Genomic DNA, 22,505 nt, shown 5'->3' on the forward strand with positions numbered 1-22,505 from the left:
CTTTGCAACTTAGGTCCAGAAATCACTCTTTAGCCCATACTTCCATAAATCCTTTCATATTAAGTCCAAATGATACTAAACACCCCCTGACTTCTGAAAATCTTTACAAAATAAATCCCGGAATTACACTTTAACCCCCCGAAGATTTAAATCTTGTCATTCGGCTCCCTGAAACCAACAACCCGTTAATTATTATTTGATTTTAGCTACAATAATATAAAATAATAATAATAATGTCATCTCGGGATTCCAGGTTTATTATTTAATTACTCTATTTTAAACGGAGTGTTACATTGATGCCACAAGGAAGTACAACCGGAAAGAAGAGCAACTTGGGTAGAGGGAATGACTAGGTAGAGGTCACCAGAGCTGTCACACCTAAGCAAAAGCTGACGAGTTTTGAGATCCTTCACAGAAAAACCACACAGATCTAATTCAATAGAAACAAGATTATCAGTTATAAAACGACGAACAAATATGAGGTTTTTGATAATATCAAGTGTGATTAATACACTAGGAAGGTGTAAGGGACGATGCAATGACTTTAATTTGGTATGGACAGATTGATGAACAAGTATGGAAGAACCATTGCCGATAAGAACGTGGTTTATATGACAGTCGTTGCTAATAGAAATCAATAAAACTTTTCGAAGTTCGTGCGAGTAGCACGTTTACCCTAATCGTATGAACCACATAACTTTTGTGTGTTCTTTACTTTTTTTTTCTTTTTCCGATCTTATATTTTGTGTGTGTTGATTGAAACCTTTAAAGTTTTAGGGTCGGATTAAAAAAGCTAGCTGTAGATAGAGATTGATGACTTGATGCAATCCTATTATGAAATCAATAAAAACTTTTTCTAATTTATTTGTTGACGTAACATGGTTACCGTGTGAATCATGTAGCTCTTGTTTGTTCTGCACTATTTTGTTTTGACTTATATTTTGTGTGAATTGACCAAATCCCTAACAGTTACAAGTAAAATGAATATCAGTATCATTTGAGTATCAATTTCTAATTGCTTATCAGTTATAACTTATAACCCCTATATATTCTGTGAAAATTATTCTCTGTATTATTGGACAATTGCAATTAGACAATTCTTCACTAAAATCACTGGTAAAAGCATAAAACCACAGGGCAAAAGGCAGTCTAATAATATAGTAAAATACCTACATAAATATCTCGTATAAGAAACTGACAAGAATAATCTTACTTAATGATACAGAGATCAACCAACTAATTTATCCCGATTTAATAAATTTCAACTTGTCATGACTCATGTGACCAAGGACTAAGAGCATATGCAAAACTAAGGAGTCTAAGTGTAAATACTTCAAAGATAAAGGCATGCAAGCGCAATTTCTCCAATATATATACCCACTCACCAACTTGCAAAATCCACACCCAAAACTCACTCCAAGCCTCGGTACCAATTATGGAGGCTTTACACTTCACCCTTCTCTTACTTTGCTCCTTGACCCTAGTTCACTCGATAAGCCCAAATTGTTACTCAACTAGCCAAGGGTCAACCCTTAGGGTCTACCATGTGTCGAGCCCATGCTCACCATTTAGACCAAAGACACCACTCTCATGGGAGGAGAGTGTGCTTCAAATGCAGGCCGATGACAAAACCAGACTCAGCTTCTTGACGAGCCTGGTTGCTGGCCGGTCTTTTGTGCCTGTTGGGTCGGGCAGACAAATCATTCAGAGCCCGACCTACATTGTCAAGGCCAATATCGGCACACCGGCTCAAAGCCTGCTTATGGCTTTGGACACCAGCACTGACATGGCTCTGGTTCCTTGCGCCGGATGTGTCGGTTGCTCGTCCGCCACCTTTGACTCTACCAAGTCAATTAGCTACTCTTCACTTGCTTGCGGTGCCGATCAATGCAAACAAGTACGTTTCAATAAATTCTATACCACAAATATAATTTATAAATATATAAATTCACTATTTGCATACGCCACAAACAATAAATCCATAAGTTTTATGAGACATGCCTTTTTGATATTCTTTATGGATTATCACATTTGGATATTTTTGGTATACCTTTTCTTGATATACAGGGGATGCCAGAACTGCTATTTTTCAGATATAAATGGCATTGCCTCTGTGGATCTATTTTTACGTATGTTAAAGCTTCGCATGCTTGTGTTATCATAATATAACTTTTAAAAGAAAAAAAAAAGTATCGATCTATTAATGACACTTCATTGTTTTATACATTCACATTCATTTTAGTAATCATTACAAAGTATTGTTGATTTAAACCGGTGTACAAAAAACTATGTTTATTAATAATTTAATATATATTTGAGATGTTACTATTATTAGTTTTAAAGTTATATACTTTTAATAGATACATATCAAATATATATATATATATATATATATATATATATATATATAAAGTATAAATGTAAATTATTCCACTTTTATACCATTCGAAATTGACAAAAGTATGACGGGATGAGGAGATCGAGGGAAATCCGTGAGTCGGTTTTGGTTGGATTCCATGGAGAGTCCATTTACGGGCCCACGGAGGGACCGTTGTCTCTTATCCCGTGACTTCCGTTTTACACCTGCTTTTCCAAATCTTGATTAAATTATAATGAATAAAAAAAACTTTTAGTCAAGTTCTATTATGAAAAACATAATGATAGATTTATTACATTAAAAAAAAACAAAGAACTTACAAATACCGCTTTCTTATTTGGTAATTGGGTAATTTGTACCATATATCGTTAACCTTGGTTTTAGATGTACATTCACTAACTTAGATATTGAGCGAAGATACATAATTTTGTAATTTGTAGTTTCATTGCAATATGATAAAATATAGAAAAAGTTGTTCATACATATCAATGTGTCCCTTGATATCTTTAGTGCTATTGTTTGTAGGTACAAAGTACGGGTTGCCTCGGGACAACATGTTCCTTAAACATAACATATGGAAACTCTATCATCCAGGCTAACTTGGCGCAAGACAACCTAACCCTGGCCACTGACTCTGTCGTTGGCTACCCTTTCAGTTGCATTCAGAAAACAACCGGCAGTTCTTTACCACCACAAGGTGTTTTAGGCCTTGGTCGTGGTCCATTGTCGTTTGTATCCCAATCTAAGACACTTTACCAATCCACATTCTCATATTGTCTGCCTAGTTTCAAATCTTCAAATTTTTCGGGGACACTAAGATTAGGTAAAAATGGACAACCCATTAACATTAAATACACACCGTTGCTTGTAAACCCTAGAAGAACATCGCTTTACTATGTGAACTTGGTCGGAATTAAAGTTGGCTCGAAGGTTGTCAACATCCCCCCAAGTGCATTAGCTTTCAACCCAAATACCGGTGGTGGCACCATCATCGATTCAGGTAATTCTTGAGAATATTTAAACAATTTTGTTTCATATAAATATCGACATCATGATATGGTTATCATGACATCATCGTCACATTATATGTGATTTTTCAAGCAACTTATATCGTCAGTTTATTGAGAAAACATCTAAACATTCATAAATTATTGTTATTAAACTACACTAATAAAAAAATTCATACAAGGCACTTGAGAGTGTACAATTATAGTAAAATATTGTACTTTATAAAGCTACAATAATAGTAAGTTTTAATTAAGTAGATTTTTAAAAGTATAATACAATAATAAGAAAAACTTAAAAAGTATAATGTTGTATTGGAAAGATATTTGAATTATATGAATCCAATAAGAAAAAAAAATCAAAATACAGTTTTATAATAGACAAAGAAATCAAAATATAATCTTATTAATTATTCCCTATTATAATATATTTCATAAAAGCATCTGTCAATATAAAGGTTGCTTTTATTTGTGTAGGCACGGTGTTCACTAGGCTGGTGGACGGAGCCTACACGGCGGTGAGAGATGAGTTCAGAAGGCGGATGGGAAAAGCCGTCGTATCGACACTAGGCGGCTTCGACACTTGCTACACTGTCCCAATCGGAAAACAAGTCCCGACAATGACCTTCATGTTCCCCGGACTCAACATGTCGCTGCCACAAGACAACTTCCTCATCCACAGCTCCTCCGGCTCCACCACCTGCCTCGCCATGTCTTCCTCGCCGGCGCTCAATGTCATCGCCAATATGCAGCAGCAGAACCACCGCGTTTTGTTCGACTTACCAAATTCCAGGCTGGGAATATCACGTGAGATCTGCTCGTGAATCACGTGACTTGTGGTTTCTTGTAATTTGTCTTGTTATGTAATATTTAAGCTTAAATTGTACTATTACTATTATTCACTATGCCTATGGAGGTGACTACTTTTAAAAGAAGATTTGCCGGAATCAAGCATGGGACCATGAGTATGTTTTTTTATTAATCGTGTAATCTTTTTCTAATGGATTAAGTTTATAAAATATAAGTTTCAGAATATGAATGTTGTATGAGGCAAAAACTGATCAGAAGTTTACATTGAAATATCGAGTGTTTCATGTTCATAAAAGCTCGAGGGTTAAGATAATGTAGGGTATATAAATATATAAGTATCAATGTTGTGAAATAGAGTATAAAGATACCATGAAGAATGTTATAATGAAAGAAACTATATACGCTAGTCGTGTTTGTGGGGTCATGGCACATGTTGAGAACATTCCAGCAGATAGAAAGAATAATCACAAGCTGAAAGGTGCATCGGTTGGCTTCCCAGATTTGTTTGGGGACAGGGAATCGAGGGGGTTCACATGCGAGCTCATAGGGTGGGGCATAGAGCAATAAGTCGTAATTCACATGTACAATATCGGGTGGTAGGACTATGGGATTGATATATTGGAAGTCTATCTTTATCACCAAATAACAATACCAAACAAATGAAGCATATATGATTTAAACCATACCAACCTCACACATTGTCGATTAGGTCATAATAACCAAAAATGCATTAATGAAATCAATACAAACAAATTTTGGATTCATTCGATTTAATTGGAATCAAATGATAAATGTAAAGGATATGGATTTTTAAAATATTGTTTGTTTAGAAATTCTGAATTTTTGTGTTGAATGATAAAAATAAAGATTTTACACTTTTGTATTATTTTTATTGAATTCAATGTTTATTTTTTATTAAATAACCTAACCAAGTTCTTGAATATATACTTATAAAAAAATGTAAACACCACATAAAATCCAAATTAAACACAAATCTAAATCTAACATAAATATTTTTGAATACAAGAAAACAAACTAAAATCAAAATAAAATTCTACAATTTTAATTTGAATCAAATCTAACTTCTAACACAACTCATGAAATGAAAGTATATTCGTTATAAAATTAAAATCTAATTGACCCACTTTTGATTCATGCAAATTCCATGAAAATATATTCGTTATAAAATTAAAATCTAATTGACCCAATTTGCCAGCCTATCATCTTAATACTCACCCAAAAAATAACATGTAGTCAAATCATGCAGCAAATTGGACAAAATAAGACATAAATTTCTAAAGAAAAGTTCATTCATCAAAATACGAAAAATGAGCTTCTAAAAATAACCATGATTTATGATTATGTGTGAGTTATATAGTTGTTAATTCGGATGATAGTTAAATGGAAAGCATTTGTTAAAGCTCCTTGTTTTAAAAGTGATTCAGATTTGATAAAACAAGCTTCAAAAATGGATCTTAATTCTATAAAATCACTTGTGAAAGTTGATGGAAAGCAGAACCAGGAAGTAACAATTTCAAATGATAATTAATTTTCATAAGTGAAGAAGCAACATAGAAAACAGATCGAGAGACAAAGGGAAACAATACATAGTTTTTGGTGGAAAAAAGCCTTATCATAATCGATGACTTTGAGCGAGGCATAGATAGCGTCACTGGCAGTGGTGCTGGCGGAGGGTTGCAATCAGAGTTTTAGTGAGAGGGAGCAAAAGGATCAGCATTTGTGAAGAAGAGGGAAAGAAGATTGAAGTAGTAGGGGAAAATAGAGAGCACATTTTTTTTTTATTTCAAGCACGCTCTTACATCTGAAAAATTAAGAGGCATCTTCAAAATTAAGAGGCATAAAATCAAATGTCACTAGACAGCCCTAAGTCATGCCACCAAAATAAAGAAAACACTTTTTTTTAATTTCAGGCACGTTCTTAAGTTTTCAATTAAGAGGCCGTCAAACAGCCCTAAGTCATGTTTCTCAAGTAAATTGACAATATCCTTCAATAGATATGGTCAAGTTGTAAATTTGATAGATCATATGCACATTTAAGTATATAGACCATTAAGGCTTGAGGGAGGAGGATGCAAGCACCATGACATGCTTAGTGCGCACCACCCCACCATGGTCACATGCCGAGTAAATTGGCTTCCACGACACTGAATTGTCGGAGAGAGAGAGAGAGGGGGGGGGGGGGGAGTGTAACGGCTAGTATTCTATTTTTTTTCAATTTCAAACCATTATATTTACTACACCTATCCTACCAAATTAAACAACACCAAATCATTCTTCTTTAAAAAAATTATTTTTCATCGTCAGTATCTTCCTCTTTCGGTAATTTAAAATTCATGTTAGATACCACAATCAACGTTGCTAATTTGTTGCAACAAGAATTAGATGATGAAATATGAAATGTGCAACGAAGACAAATGTCTAATGCAAGATTATTTTGATGAGCATGTTGTTTTCCATGGTTATTATTTTTAGATGTCGGTTCCGAATGCACAAACATTTGTTTCGGCGTATAGTAGAAGACATGACGGCAACATGTAAATTTTTCCAACAATGTCGAGATGCAAGAGGTACGGTGGAATTTCATCCTCTACAAAAATGCACAACCTTAATTTGTATGTTAGCATATGTCACCCCACCCGATGCACTAGAAAAGAGTTTTAGGATGTCCTTGTGTACCACACGACAAATTTTGCAAGTATGTCATGAGGTTGTAAGGTCCATGCTATTTGTGTTACCCTATTTCCAATAACATACAACAGTTGTATGATCATCATGCAAATGTGCATGGCTTTCCTGGATTCTTAAGAAGCTTGGATTGTATGCATTGGAAATGGGTAAATTGTCCAACTGCATATCATGGGCAATGTACATGTGGTAATCAAGGTTACTCGTTGGTTATACTTGAAGTTGTAGCCTCACAATAACTTGGCTTACCCTGTTAAAACATAAAGAAGGAATCTAGTGACCTTCTTGCTTGAGACCTTGTATGCGCTCAAAGTCATAATGAAATTCAAATTTGGTCTTCATCCCACATTTTATAAAAGATCCTGACTTTCATGCTTTGGTGGGTCTCTGAGATCCTTTCGAAGCAAGGGGAATCAGAATAGGCTTATCACCGAAAGTCTGTTCAGGGTTCCAAACTCAATGATGGCAACTCAAACATGAGGGTTGTGCTCGTTATGGGACTTAACCCAACACCTTATGGCACAAGCTGATGACAGCCATACACCACATGTGTCTTTGTTCCCGAAGGTTACCCTCTATTTCAAGAGGATTCACGACATCTCAAGCCCTAATAAGGTTCTTCGGTTTGCATCGAATTAAACCGCATGATCCACCGCTTGTGCGAGTCCCATTCAATTCCTTTGAGTTTCATTCTTGCGAACATACTCCCTAGGCGGGATACTTAATGTGTTAGCTACAATACTACATGGGTCAATATGCACAACCTAGTATCCATCGTTTACGGCTAGGACTACTGTGGTATCTAATCCCATTTTCCCCTATCTTTCGTCTCTCGATGCCAGTGTCAGCCCAACATAGTCGTTTCGTGGTTGGTGTTTCCGATCTCTATGCATTTTACTGCTCCACCGAAAATTCCTTCTTCCCCTACCTAGAGTTGAGCCCTAGGGTTTGACGGTGGACTTAAAAAGCCACCTACAAACGCTTTACACTCAATCATTTCGAGTAACACTTGCATCATCTGTATTACTGCGGTTGCTGGCATAGACTTTGTCGATGCTTATTCCCCAAACACCGTCATTGCTTCTTCTCTAGGAAAAGAAGTTTATGATTTGTGGTCCTTCTACTTCCATGCGGCATTGCTCCACCAGGCTTTCACACATTGCAGAAAATTATCCACTACTGCCTCCCGTAGGAGTCTGGGTCGTGTCTCAGTCCCAATGTGGTTGATTATCCTCTTGGACCAGCTACTGATCATCCTCCAATTCTTAAAGGAGAATAAAAGAAACCGACAAATTTTTTGAGTGTTCGAGTTTATTTATGGCATGAAACAACTCGAAGCATGGGTATAGCTTATAAATACGTTACAAAAAACCCTACTTGAGCCCATTTTTTATCGACAAAACTTGTGTTCAAAAATATCTTATTTTTTGGCATAGTTTTTTCTGGTCCAAGTGTATCTTGTCTTTACCATGAACAAATTTCCTTGATTAACAATAATTGTAGTTTTACCAATATTTACGGGTTCCTTTATTTTATTTCTTTCACATAAAGGAAATAGGGTAGTTTGGTGGTATACTATATGTATGTGAATATTAGAACTTATTCTAACAACCTATGCATTCTATTATCATTTTCAATTGGACAATACATTAATCCAACTAGTAGAGGATTATAAATGGATCAATCTTTTTATTTCCGTTGGAAATTAGGAATTGTTGAATTGTCTATAGGACCTATCTTATTAACATGATTTATCACTACTTTAGTTACTTTAGCAGCCTGATCTGTTACTCAAGATTCTCGATTATTCTATTTCTTGATGTTAGCAATGCATAGTGGTCAAATATGATCATTTTCTTCTTGGGACCTTTTACTTTTTTTCATCATCTGGAAATTAGGATAAATTCTGGTTTATCTACTTCTATCTATGTGGGGAGGAAAGAAACGTCTCAACTCAGCCATAAAGTTTATTTTGTACACGACGAGAGGTTCCATTTTTCTCTAAATGGGAGTTTTGGGTATCCGTTTATATGGTTCTAATGAACCAATATTAAATTTTGAAACATCATTGAATCAGTCATATCCTATGACTTTGGAAATAATATTCTATATTGGATTTTTTATTGATTTTGCTGCCAAATTACCGATTCTTCCCCTACATACATGGTTACTAGATACACACGGAGAGGCACATTACAGTACCTGTATGCTTCTAGCTGAAATTTTATAAAAAATGAGAGCATATGGATTGATTCAGATCAATATGGAATTATTACCACATGCACATTTTATATTTTCTCCTTGGTTGATGATAGTAGGTACAATACAAATAATCTATATGGCTTCAACATCTCCTAACCAACGCAAGTTAACAAAAAAATAGCCTATTCTTCTGTATCTCATATGGGTTTCATACTTAATGGAAATGTTGGGTCAAAACTATGGTTTATACTTTATTTTTCTAGGAAAATGTATTTTTCAATGTTTACGGTTTCGTTTACAGTCAGGGTGTTTACGGTCTGCCTGACCTTAATCAGGTTTACGGTCCGTCTTCCTATAAATATATGTGTAAGGGGTGAGGAGTGGTGTGAATGCATTAGTGGAGGGGAGCTTAAGTGTGTGTATTCTAAGGTGTGTTCTAGAGAGAGAAACAAGAGAGAAGAAGAGTGTGTGTGTGTGTGTGTGTGTGTGAATCTATTGTAAGGAACTTCATTCTCATCATCAATACATCATAGATTCAAGTTATTCTTCTTCTCCTTCTCTTCTATTTTGATCTGACATCATCCAATTGATTGAGATTCCGCACCATCAATTGGATCTGATTGATACACAAGCTATTTGGGGGCTTACAATTGGTATTAGAGCTTGGATTGTATCAATCAATTTTGTCAGATCTTGAGCTTATTTGATCTTATTTTTGAAGGATTTCTGTGTTTTTGGATAGATATTGGCAAAATAAGGGGGGTTTGTTCTTCGTATTTTTGATAAAAACAAGCTTTTGATCAAGTTTTGGAGCAAAAAGGGTGAAAAACACTGTTTTTGGTCGTAACCAGCGAGGGGATGGCGGCGTATACGGTCAGCAGCTAGGGTTTCCGAAGTTTACAGTGTGGTGTTCACGGTCCTCGGTGTACGGTCCAAGGCTTACGGTCAGCGCGCATGTGTACGGTCCAGCGGTGTTTCCGGTTCGCACCTCGTTTTGCAGTCTTCGCCTCGGATTCGTCGTCAGTGTGTCCGAAGTGCGTACCTCGCATCGCACCAGCCTCGTTCAACAAGCTTCGCAGCGGTCGTCCTCGCATGAGCGTCCAATAAAAAAGGACGCGAAATTGAGGGTGCCAGGGATCGAACCTAGGTCTCCCCTCTAATCAGTCCAGCGCCTTTCCAACTGAGCTACCGTACCACACGATAATTCCAATCGCAAATCTAATTCAAAAGCACTCCCTGTCACATCCAGTTTCGCAACTTTGTCATTTTTAGCCCAAAATTCAAAATGTTTTATTTTTAAATTCCTTTTTCACCCAAAAATTTTAGTTTTTAATTTTTGACTTTTTACTTAAATTTTGACTTTGACTTTTCTAGTTTGACCTTTGACTTTAAACTTTGACATTTTCATTTATCTTTCAAAATTTCAAATTTAGCTTTTTGGTTTTGACTTTTTGAATTTGACTTTTTAAATTTGATTTTTAAGGTTGACTTTCTTGGTTTTTAAGTCAAAGGGCAATTCAAACAAAATATATAAAATATAATAAAAAAATATTAAAAAAAATGAGTTCCTCAATCATCCCGGTCAATGAAGTTTCATGTACTCCATCTTATGAAACTACAATTAAATTTCTTCGTGAACAAATTGATTTGCTAAAAAGAGAGAATGAGGACCTTAAAGATGAAGGATATACACTTAGGAAAGGTCAGAAAACCATTAAAAGCACAATTAGAAGCCAAAATCAAGGATTTCCGAAAGCTTCAAGAAGATTACAGCAACAAGTGTGAAAATTACGATCACATTAAAAGCAAACTTGCTGTTGTAACTGAAGAACTTGACACTTTGAAAATTAAGTGTGGAAAAACAAATGTTAGTTTCAAAAATTATATTGCGTCAAGTAAGACAGTCGAGTCCTTAGTAGAAAAACAATTGAGTTTTAAAGATAATCAAACCAAGGGTTTAGGGTATCATAGTGTACCACCTCCCTTTAATCACAACTATAACCCACCCCTTGAGACCAATGAGGAAGAAATGCCTGCTCGGTATGGCCAAACCCCTGCTCCAACTTCAGTTAAGACTGAACAATCAGGGCCAACTGAGGGTGTTGAGCTGAACGATACTAATGATTCTACTTGTGCAGATAAATTAGTAGGGGATGAGAACAAGGAGAAAACAATTGAACAATCCAATGACTCCTTGAACTCTGAATTTGTTGCTTCTAACTCAGTTACTTCTGATCAACCTGTTGTCGAGAAGTACAAGCCACCAAATCAAATGAAACAGCCAACTTGCTGCAAGTGTGCATGTAGGAACAACCAGAAACAAGGCAAGGGTACGCCACCAAGGGCAGGAAGAAACAAATTCACAGTGAAGAAAAAGACATGTTTTCACTGTGGAACACCTGGTCACATTGCCAGAAACTGTCCAAATCGCGCATACGTTCCCTACTATGCACAAGGCTGGCAGAACGCACCAAGAGGGAGATTTTCCAAAAGAAACCCCTCAAGGTCACGTTCAGACAATGGCGAATGGAATGCCAACAAGGGCAAGAGTTCAACTCCCAAGGCCAAGAAATCAAATCCCAAGGTCAAGAAGGGAATGCCGGCCAAGAAGCCAAATCCAAGAGATGCTCCCGTGAAGACAAAATCAAATTCATCTCAACGACCAGCTTCAAGTTCAAAATCAAGTGCCGAGGCACCCATCCGCTCGAAAAAGAAATGCGTTAAACCCAACTACAGATGGGTACCAAAGGTTCAATCTCCCTGATGGAACATCGGCCACCGGCGAATCTTCTGGTCTTCTGCTACGGCGGAGATCTGCGAGTCATCATCAGAGAGACACGTTAGAGCCGCCCCAAGGACTGTGCCCCGGGAGCGGGCTCCGACGGTCAATTTAGATCAGCTAGAAGATCTGAGATGGTCCTCCATAGCTGGAAAGAGCCATCTTGGTGCTAGTGGTTGTGTATGGCGGCGGCGGGTGGCGGCTGAGCCACCCGGCCGGAGTATAGTGGCGGCTGAGCCATGGGGGAAGAGTCTAGGGGAAGCCCCCCCTCCATGGAGGAGGTACTATTCATTATATAGGGGACAATTAGGTCAGGCCTTGGGCCAACTCAATTCAGGCCCAACTAGCAAGGAGTTGGGCAAGGCCGCCCGGAGGCGCCGGGCGGGGCTGGCGGGCGCGCACCAGGAGAGGATGGCAAGGGAGTGCCATGCGAGGGAGCGCTTGGCCGAGCCGGTAGGAGAGTCCCCAGCAGGGCTGGCAAGGGATTCCCCAGCAAGGCTGGCAAGGGAGCGCCAGGCAAAGCTGGCAGGAGCGCGCCAGGCCAAGCTGGCGCGCTAGAGCGGTCTGGGTCATGCCAGTGGACCATATCCCATCAAGTCCCCCCAGTCTGATGGTATTGGTACGCGGCCAATGACATCGGACTGGACTAAGCCGTATAAACCAATAGGAGAGTCCCCAGCGAGGCTGACAAGGGAGCGCCAGGCAAGGCTGGCAGGAGTGCGCCAGGCCAGGCTGGCGTGCTAGACCAGTCTGGGCTATGCTAATGGACCATACCTCATCAAGTCCCCCCAGTCTGATGTTATTGGTACGCAGCCAATGACATCGGACTGGACTTAGGCAAATAAACTGTACGTCGTTAAGTCCCCCTAGTCTGATGTGATTGGGTTGCTGACAATCGGATCAGACTAGATAAAGCACCAATACAATAAACAATAAAGAGAATGACCGAACCTCTCCCACGGGAGCCATGGGTTATGCGATGAGCCAAACACTGCTTGAGCTAACTTGATACTCCTTCATTGAGAAGAGTGTGAGCTGATCAGTGAGATGCAACGTAACTGTTGATGCGATCATGCGGACCGAGGCTGCTAAAGAGTGTTATGCGACACTGATATCGGTGGAATGTCGGACCGGGGTAGCTAAGAAGCGTAAGCTTGCCATTCAGTCCCTGAGACTGTTATCCGACGTGATTGTTGTGGTAGCCATGCGAGATGGGATGTCACCAGTAACCATCTACATAGTCTGCATTACGGCGTACCAACCCTATTCCCCCCCCCCCCCTTTTCATAGAGGAGGCGAGGAATAGATTCCGAGAGCTGGGCGACTAGGTTGCTAGCGAGGGTCATGTAGTAAGACTATTGTCGATAGCCAGACAACAGAATTCTTGAGGAACAGGTAGTGAGGCTATAGGTAGGAAACATGCAGTGAGACTGTTGCTGAGAGCCAGGTAGCAGAGATACTGCGGGGTACGCGACAAGGCTACAGGTGGGGTTACACAGCAAGATTGTTTCCAAGAGCCAGGAAACAGAGATGTTGTGGGGTACGCGACGAGGCTACAGGTAGGGTTACACAGCGGGACTGTTTCCGAGAGCCAGGAGACAAAGGTGCCATGGGGTTGTAGGTAGCAGGGCTGCTGTCAGGATGACCTTCTTGCTGGAGAGTATCCTCACTATAGCAGGTTGTAATGTGGATAACACTTCATCAATCGTCCGAGCTCAAGAGAACCACGATGACTGTGAGAGAGGAAGCGCCAAAATCATGGTGTGGAAGAAGCTTGTGATGCGCGACTTAGGAGAATAGCTTGGGCTCAGCAGCCAATGATCATGGAGGTGTTACGCGGGAGAGCATCGCACGGAATGGATCGGGCTTAGCTGCTAGTGATCATAGATACATCATGCGAGAGAGCATCGCATGGAACGGATCGGGCTTGGCTGTCGACGATCGTAGATAAATCACACAGAAGAGCATCGTGTGGAATGGTCGGGGCATGTTGCTATAATGGAGTAGGGCTGAGAAGCCAAACGACTCGAGGCGAGGGTGCTGAACCTCGTATGCAGAGCGTGCCGCTATAATGGAGTCGGGCTTAGAAGCCAGGCGACTCGAGGCGAGGGTGTTGAACCTCGCATGTGGAGCTTGCCGCTATAATGGAGTCGGGCTTTGAATCCAGGCGACTCGAGGCGAGGGTACTGAACCTCGCATGCAGAGCATGCCGCTATAATGGAGTCGGGCTGAGAAGCCAGGCGACTCAAGGCGAGGGTGCTGAACCTCGCATGCGGAGCATGCCGCTATAATGGAGTCGGGCTGAGAAGCCAGGCGACTCGAGGCGAGGGTGCTGAACCTCGCATGCAGAGCGTGCCGCTATAATGGAATCGGGCTAAGAAGCCAAGCGACTCGAGGCGAGGGTACTGAACCTCGCATGCGGAGCTTGCCGCTATAATGGAGTCGGGCTGAGAAGCCAAGCGACTCGAGGCGAGGGTGCTGAACCCCGCACGACTGGGCACAGCACCCTGCAATCTATGTGTCTAGCTCGTGTGACTAGTTTGGGTTAAAGCGGACTGGTACCTGATGCTTTACTCCCTCGCTAGTCGTACTAATAAATGATGCCTCGCTGTCTTGGCTGTTTGCGGAGGGCCATGTGGCGGTGCTACTTAGGGCTTGACAGTGTAGCTATTGTCAAGTGGTGTGTAGCAAGACTGCTTTCAGGAACTGGCCAGCAGGGCCGTTGAGGCCCGGGCAGCGAGCTGCTAGCGATAGGTGGGTAACACGACCACTAAAAACTGGGCAATGAGACTATTGAGGGTTTAAACACGAGGCTGCTCTTTCGATCCGGAATACCAATGTCACCTCGGGGATGCACCATCATGCATAGTGTCAGTTCTGCATGTACTTTAACTCTTCCCCTTGGGAATAAAAATCACTTCTACATAGTGTCGTACCAACCGTATCCCCCCCCTCCCGTTTTCTTAGGGGAGGCGAGAAATGGGAACAATGGATGCATAGTTGCAGGAAATTGGACGACACAGCTACTGAGAAAAGCTAAGTGACCCAAGTACTATCAAAAACTGGTTAGCGCGGCTGCCGAGAGCTAGGCAGCGTGACTGCTAGCCCCACAACGTAACTACTGATGGCTAGGCCTTGTAGCTGCTGAGCTGGGTCGCATGGCCGGTGAGGGTCGGGCTGCGCCACTACTAAGAGCTGGGAAGTAAGACTAGCGGGGGCCGGTAATCATGAATGGTGAGAGCTGATTAGCAAGACTGCCTGAAGTTGATCAACACAGTTGCTGATAGCCAAGCAACACAATTGTTGAGGGCTATTTCGAAATGCTTCACGAGTAGCAGTAGTAGTGTGCTACTCTTCTCCCTCCCCCTTTTTTTCTTGAAAGCATTGAGATGGTCGGACCACATCTTATAGAATAAATTTTAGCTTGACTAGATTGGAGCGCACGAGCTTTGCTTTTTGTTTTTGTTTTTGTTTTTTTGTGATTTGCGAAAATGTCTAGTGGTCTAAGTTGTCGCGTGTATTTTGAAAGCGTTTTGTTAAGCGAAGCTTGTGACGCGGTAGCGCTACAAGGATGATCTTTTTCTTGTAAGAATGGACCATTTAATTGTTAAGATAGCCCAAGTGGTCCACCATGCGAGAAGCCCGAAGTAAAGTAGCAATAGCCCATATGTAAGAATGATGGCCCAAAGAATTTGCGACCCAAATGTTAGCTTCTTTCTTCTTCTTCTTATTATTATTATTATTATTTTTAAAATGGGTTCTGGCATAAGAATAACATATGGGTCCATTTTGTTTCTTTGTTTGACTTGTGAGGAAAGAAAAGTCCTCATGTCGTATCTCGTTCTCACATCTCTGTCTCCAAAAAGTAGCACATTGGCGATTAGAGGTGCTTTGTTCCTCGTTGAATTTCAGTAACAGAGATCATGACAGAAGACAGCGACCCAGCTGGTTGTGCTTTGGATTAGGTCACCGGTAGCGGAGGATGGATTGGGAAGTTGGTGATTGGATGTCGTCAGGTGTTGCTACAATAAAGGGAGGAGCAAGCGACGACAAATCAACAGAGCACAGGTTGTCGGAGCGGAGTCGTTGGCTGCGAGAGAAGATCAGATCGCTAGGTCTGCCGACGGAGACTATCTGCTGGGTCGACGGTTTTAGGTACTATCGGGGTTCGGGGCGACTGTTGATGCTAATTGCGAATGGCGGTGCTGGATCTTGAAGATGCCCGACGACTGTAGGCTATCCGATGATATGTGTTAGGTTTTTGCTAAAGAAAGGCGCCAGGTACCCCGATGGGTAGCTGGAGAACGTGACTTTGTAGTGGTTGTTTGAAGATCGATGATTTCGTCTCTGATGTGGGGCACTTGGGTCACAACTAAAGGCATTTGGCGATGGCGTGTGGTCCGACGGAGATGGCAGCGATCGACAGGTAGTCCCGATATCATTGTTGATTGGTGTTGCTTTGACTCCATTTACCAGTTGCGGTAGTAGAGAACGCTGGGGCGGGTGGCGGCCAGCTTGAGTTGTGCTGCTGGAGTCTTCTGTGGTGAAGGGGCGAAGATTATTCACCAGCGGCGCTCGGGTTCTGCTCGTTGGGATCAGAGGCGACTGGCGGTACTGCAGCCCCTGTGAGGGAAGTCTGGATTTTGGGATGTCTTTGACTGCCCGAGGAAGTGTGTTGACTGGGTGGGTCCCGGCTTCTGTTGTTTTTTTCTATACACTAGGGATTGGACCAGGTGGGTCCCACGTCTATACTGTGAACCATTAATGATTTTGTTTTCTAATGTACACTGTATGCACTGTATATGGTATCCCATCCTTTTTTTAAATGTTTGTCAGTGATTTATTGTATGATATTGTAGACATGAGTTGTAAATCCTGTGCATATACACTTGTTTTTTATTTTTGTACGCATCCTCTTGTTCTTTTTGTATCATTTTTCTTAAGGAACTTCTCTCTACCCCTCTCTTCATCTCTTTTTTTACTAAGCAGCAAATTTTAGAAGGATAAGGTAAAACTTTGAGGTAAAATTATCATGTGATGGATTTTGGAATGTACAAGTAACATAGCTGTGTTCACAACTTAAATGAACTTGTACACATGGACCCATATCTGAAATGAACTTGGATATTATATGAACAGAAAAAAAATGGATGGCAAAAACTCATAAAAACCTCTTTCTTCTCTTCTTTTTTCACATATATTCTCAGAGGTTGAAGAAAACGCCAAATAAACATTTTGGTAAAACATACAAGCATCCCAACCATGGTTACAAATAAATGTTCCAGAGATTGAAGTTCTATGCAAGAAAATCTCTACGAAATTTCAACGATTCGATTTTCTGATAACATATGAACTTAAGATGGGATTAAAAGCTTCTTTTTCTTGAAACTTACTGAACAGACCTTAAAGCATTAACAAAACAGACTTGAGCAGGTCTTGTTCATAGAAAATTATGAACTAAAAGAATTTTTTGCTAATCATGATATGAAAATAGAAAAAAAGCTTATAGAGGCTTATTTTCCCCTCATCTTGCTCAATAAACCATCAAGATAAACTGGAATGAGGTAGAACTCATAAAAACTTCTGTTCTTTTCCCAAACTTCTACCCAATAAACAATAAAAATTTCTTTTCTTTTCAGACTTGCTGAAAAACACCAAAACATAAACAAAAAAAGGAGGGTTTTCTTCCTAAACTTTCTTTCCTTCTCAAGATGTGAGCAAGAACACATCTGGAAGAAATTTTGTGTCTCTATCTCTAAACTTAGAAAACACTGAGTAAACAACTTCAAAGAAGTCTTGCAAAGAAGATCACAAATTGAAGGTGATTTCTTTTACAAAATAAACTGAAAATAAAGTAAGTATTTACAAAAGAGTTCTTCAACTCTCAAGTTGCATCCATAAAACACCAAAATATGAACGAAGATGAAGAAGAGCTCCTAAGAACCTCTTCTATGCCCGAAAATACAAGTAAAAACGGGTATGAGTTGGTGTTTTTGAACTTGAGAGCTGATTAAGTGAACAAAAAACGTTCAGATCTAAAGATCTGAACCAAAAAAACGTTGATAGATCTAAAATGTCATTCAAACTTCATAAATGTTCAGATGAGTTAAAAACTCCAAAGATCTTGAGATCTGAGCCTCCAAAGGTAAGAAGATCTACAAATCTGAACTTGAAAATGAAAATAGATCTAAATATTTTAACTGAGAAATGGAGTAGATCTTGAGATCTAAATGATGGCTTAACAGATCTGAAGAGATCTTGTCAAGAAACACATCGATCTGAACAAATCTTGGCAGAAGCCAAACGGATCTGAACAAATTTATGCCAAACATAAACAGATATGAGCAAATCATACTAGAGATTAACAGATCTGAAGAAACCTGATGTGAAGAACAACAGATCTGAGAGAACAACAAGCTTGAAAGCAACTAAGGTTTTAGCTACTTGCTCGAGTCCGGGATGGCACCAAATGATGGAACATCGGTCTCCGGCGAGTCTTCTGGTCTTCTGCTACAACGGAGATCTGCGAGTCACCATCAGAGAGACACGTTAGAGCCACCCCAGGGACTGTGGCCCGTGAGCGGGCTCCGACGGTCAAGTTAGATCAGCTAGAAGATCTGAAATGGTCCTCCATAGCTGGAGAGAGCCATCTTGGTGCTAGTGGTAGTGTATGGCGGCGGCGGCGGCGGGTGGCGGCTGAGCCACCCGGCCGGAGTATAGTGGCGGCTGAGCCATGGGGGAAGAGTCTAGGGGAAGCCCCCCCCCCCTCCATGGAGGAGGTACTATTCATTATATAGGGGACAATTAGGTCAGGCCTTGGGCCAGCTCAATTCAGGCCCAACTAGCAAGGAGTTGGGCCAGGCCGCCCGGAGGCGCCGGGCGGGGCTGGCAGGCGCGCACCAGGAGAGGATGGCAAGGGAGTGCCAGGCGAGGGAGCGCCTGGCTGAGCCGGCAGGAGAGTCCCCAGCAGGGCTGGCAAGGGAGTCCCCAGCAAGGCTGGCAAAGGAGCGCCAGGCAAGGCTGGCAGGAGCGTGCCAGGCTAGGCTGGCGCGCTAGAGCGGTCTGGGTCACGTCAGTGGACCATATCCCATCACTCCCAAATCATCTAATGCTTCTAATATTTCTACATCTTCTGTTTGTGATAAACACGATATGTCATGGGAGAGAGTACCATGCAAAGATGACAAAGGTCAACCTAGTTTCAAAATGGATTGGGTTCCAAATACCAACTGATCTCGCTCTGTGTCGAGGCAACTATGGAGGCATATCATCAAACTTCGATTTGTTAGTAGTGGTTGTTCCAGACACATGATAGGGGACATCTCTCAAATGTACAACAGTCAGACCTTTGTTTGAGAGTATGTGTCCTTTTGCAGGAAAGGAGGAAAGGAAGAGATCACAAATGGGGTTAGTGCTTAATGACAAGAAGATTTTTCAGATCTTTTCTGAGATTATGCATGTTGTTCTCAGACCTTCTAGATGCAAATTCAATCGGTGAATTACGGTTTGCGTTTTCTTCTCTATACTCCTGAGTTTATCTTACTCTGATTCATTTTAAAGACAATTTTTCATTTTCTTAATAGTTTTTCATTAGTAGTTATTATTGGGAAGTGATATCAAGAAAGTGATAACGGGCAGTCTAAAACATGTATAAAGGACTAAATCTGAATTGTCTAGACTCCGTGATCAATGCGTTGGTAGGCACGAAGGATTTAACATTGTGGATTTGGATAAGATTGTTTGGACTGACCATACGACGCTTGGGTGGATTGAGCAGTGAGATAAACACGGGAACCCACAAGATACACTAAATTAATATACATCTAGAACTGTAGCTTAACTTTTCCTTGATGTACGAACTTATGTCCTTAATTTTGGTTCTGATAGGGCGACTGGGGGGTTCTGATAAAGTAGGTCTGTAGGAAATTATTTTCTTGCTTTCTATCTGTCAGTCATATGTTGCTTCCTCTGCGTGATTGGAAGATCCGACCTAAAATGCAACATATGCAACTCTATTTCTACACGCCTTCTTATCTATGAAACTATTTCTATCTGTTAGCCATATGTTGTCCCCTCTGCGTGATCGGAAGATCCGACCTAGGACACAACATATGCAATATTCTACCTCTCAATCCCTATATCTTAGTTAACCATATGTTGTCCCCTCTGCGTGATTGAAAGAGATCCGACCTGGGACACAACATATGAACCTATTTCTAAATCTAACTTCCTCCTTAATAATTGTTTACTCACCTAAAGTAAGGAGTCCTTAAGAAGTTCTTGATAACCAGGGTATATCGGGAAGTGGGGAACACATTCTAGTGCAACTAAAACTGAATCATTTAGAGGTTGTCTGTAGATCTCACTGCTTAATTTAAGTGGACAACAATACCCGTAGTCGTCGTCAGCTAAATGGTTTATTTAGAAAAGTTTGTCGATATCCTTCGTGTTTAAGTGGACAAAAATACCGGCAATTGACCAGATCTATTCTTGATGGTGAAGGTACTGATAAACAAGTTCAGGCTGTCTCACATCTTTGATCCCAAATATTTTTATTTTTGTTAAATTTGTTCATAGTTTTTCTCTATGCACAAATTTAGGAAGAATTAAAAAAAATCAAAAAAATCAGAAAATTAAAAATCCAAAAACAGTGTTATTTCTGTTTTATTTCTTGTTCAAGAAAATCAAAAAGTTAAAAAAAATGTTTCTGTTTTATTTTTTTTTCAGAAAATATAAAAAAAAATCCAAAAAATATTATGTGCTAAGTTCTCTTTTAGTTTTTTTTTTGTCTTGAAAAGTGAATTCAGATATAGATGAGACTCATGGAGTCTACGTCGAAAATTTCTGAGCCAAGGCTTCGTCCGTGAGCATCGAAGAATTCTCATTCGAAGGAACAAGAAATGAAGATTATTCGTTCAACATTCAATTTGTCAACCCCAGAAGCAAGGTGAAGTTGTAGTTGAAGTTTATGTGACAAATTGCATTGAAGCTGTAACGCCCAAAGAACTGGGTTAGTCAATTTAAAGATAATAGGGGTCGAAAATGACTTTTCGACAAAAGATTATTTATAATAAATAATCTTAACACAGTTGTAGAATACATCTCAAGGGTTCCGTACATATAAAGAACGCCGAAATCCGAGTTATAACGAAGAAGTTATGGTCCATCGAAGTTTTATGACAAAACCGGCACGACACCGGGAGACGTAAATAGTGAATTTACGATGGAGGACTTTTTAGCCTTAGAATATAAAAAAAGGTTTTAGTATACTTTAAACCAAGAACATACAAAAAAAGAACGCCCAAATCTGACTTCGTATAAGAAAGTTATGAATTTTCAAATATTTGGCTTAACAGTGCACAGCCCGAAACTCGAATTTTAGATCAAGCGGTTTTTGGCCTACTTGACCTAAATTAGAGTTGAATATCTCATTAATAGGAACTCAACGGTAAAAAGACAGACAAAAACAGAGTCCATATGTAGAAGTTATGAATTTTACGCGGACATTTAACAGTATAATCTTCTCGTAGTGTTAAACTTAAGATCGATCGAGAATTAGCCGACGGAGTTAAAATGAAAGTTGTAGATCTTATTTTTACCTACGCTTGGATATAAAGAATGTCAAAAATGGATGTCGTATGTAAAAGTTACGGATTTTAGAATTCGGAAGTGTGTTGTGCGAAAATGGGTGACGTGGCACAATCTTGGTCATTGCTTTCTCGCCAAGTCTTGCCACTAGATGGTGACATGTGGCACCAATTTCAGCCATTTTTTACCCTATAAATAAAACCTCTCCCACCCTCATTTTCTTCACACCTTTCCCATTCTTTCTTCTCTTTACTCTTTCTCTCTAGAACCTCTCTTGAGCCCCGAAACCCCCCGAAAAGCCTAGGGAACCTCCCTAGCACGAGGCGGAAGCTCCGGAGTGCTCGACGACTCCGAGAAGAATAGTTTTTCGGCTCGGGAACGTTGCTCCAAGCAAATCCTGGTTTTCTATAAAACCTGTTGTAAGTGAGCTACGACTACGCTATTTGTAATATAGCTTTTATTTAATTGTAGTAACGTTATTAGGAACTTGTAATAAGTATTTGGGCTAATATTAGGGGTTATATAATATTGTTTAACGCTTATATAATAATAATAGCTAGACTATTAATTAGTTTCGGCGAATAATAGACTAAATTCTAGTGGTAATAATACTAGGTTTCGTCGAAGGAAATTATTTTTAAGAAGCGAAGCGCAGTCTGGGTTCGGAATAACCACCTTTTCAAGTAAGTGCATGGTCCCTTTCATCTTACACATAGATATTAAGTATTTTATATAAAATACGTGTTATGTGTGCATATTATCTGTATACTTGCTATTATGCTGGATGAACGATTTTATACAAGTTTTATATGATTTAAACTGTATATGTATTTATGTCTACATAATATGTTGGGTAAAACATGGGTAGATGAAATATGAGTTGGATGATGAGTTGAGAAATGATATAGACCATGAGGTAAGGGTGAGTATAACACCGTAAATTTCAAAACAATTTTTCGCATTTTATAAAAACATAATTCATTTAATAAAAACATCAATGTTTGAAACTCAATCCATGCCATATAAAAATCCCAAGATC

The 22,505-nt window shown here is 40.0% G+C and overlaps 1 protein-coding gene and 1 pseudogene across 1 annotated transcript; one reads left to right on the forward strand and one right to left on the reverse strand.

The window, feature by feature from the left end:
• The first annotated feature begins 1,381 nt into the window (after nt 1-1,381).
• LOC145061089 (Eukaryotic aspartyl protease family protein) lies at nt 1,382-4,416 on the forward strand. The gene is made up of 3 exons (XM_079008467.1): nt 1,382-1,897; nt 2,903-3,377; nt 3,859-4,416. Exons 1-3 carry the CDS (start codon nt 1,436-1,438, stop codon nt 4,203-4,205), a joined length of 1,284 nt encoding a protein of 427 aa, XP_078864593.1. The 5' UTR covers nt 1,382-1,435; the 3' UTR covers nt 4,206-4,416.
• A 3,192-nt stretch (nt 4,417-7,608) lies between these two features.
• Nucleotides 7,609-8,249, reverse strand: LOC145065261 (18S ribosomal RNA; annotated as a pseudogene).
• Between the last annotated feature and the right edge of the window lie 14,256 nt (nt 8,250-22,505).

Source organism: Lactuca serriola, chromosome 7, assembly GCF_051521515.1.
Source record: "Lactuca serriola cultivar US96UC23 chromosome 7, Lser_US96UC23_V15, whole genome shotgun sequence".
In the NCBI taxonomy this organism is placed as follows: domain Eukaryota; kingdom Viridiplantae; phylum Streptophyta; class Magnoliopsida; order Asterales; family Asteraceae; genus Lactuca; species Lactuca serriola.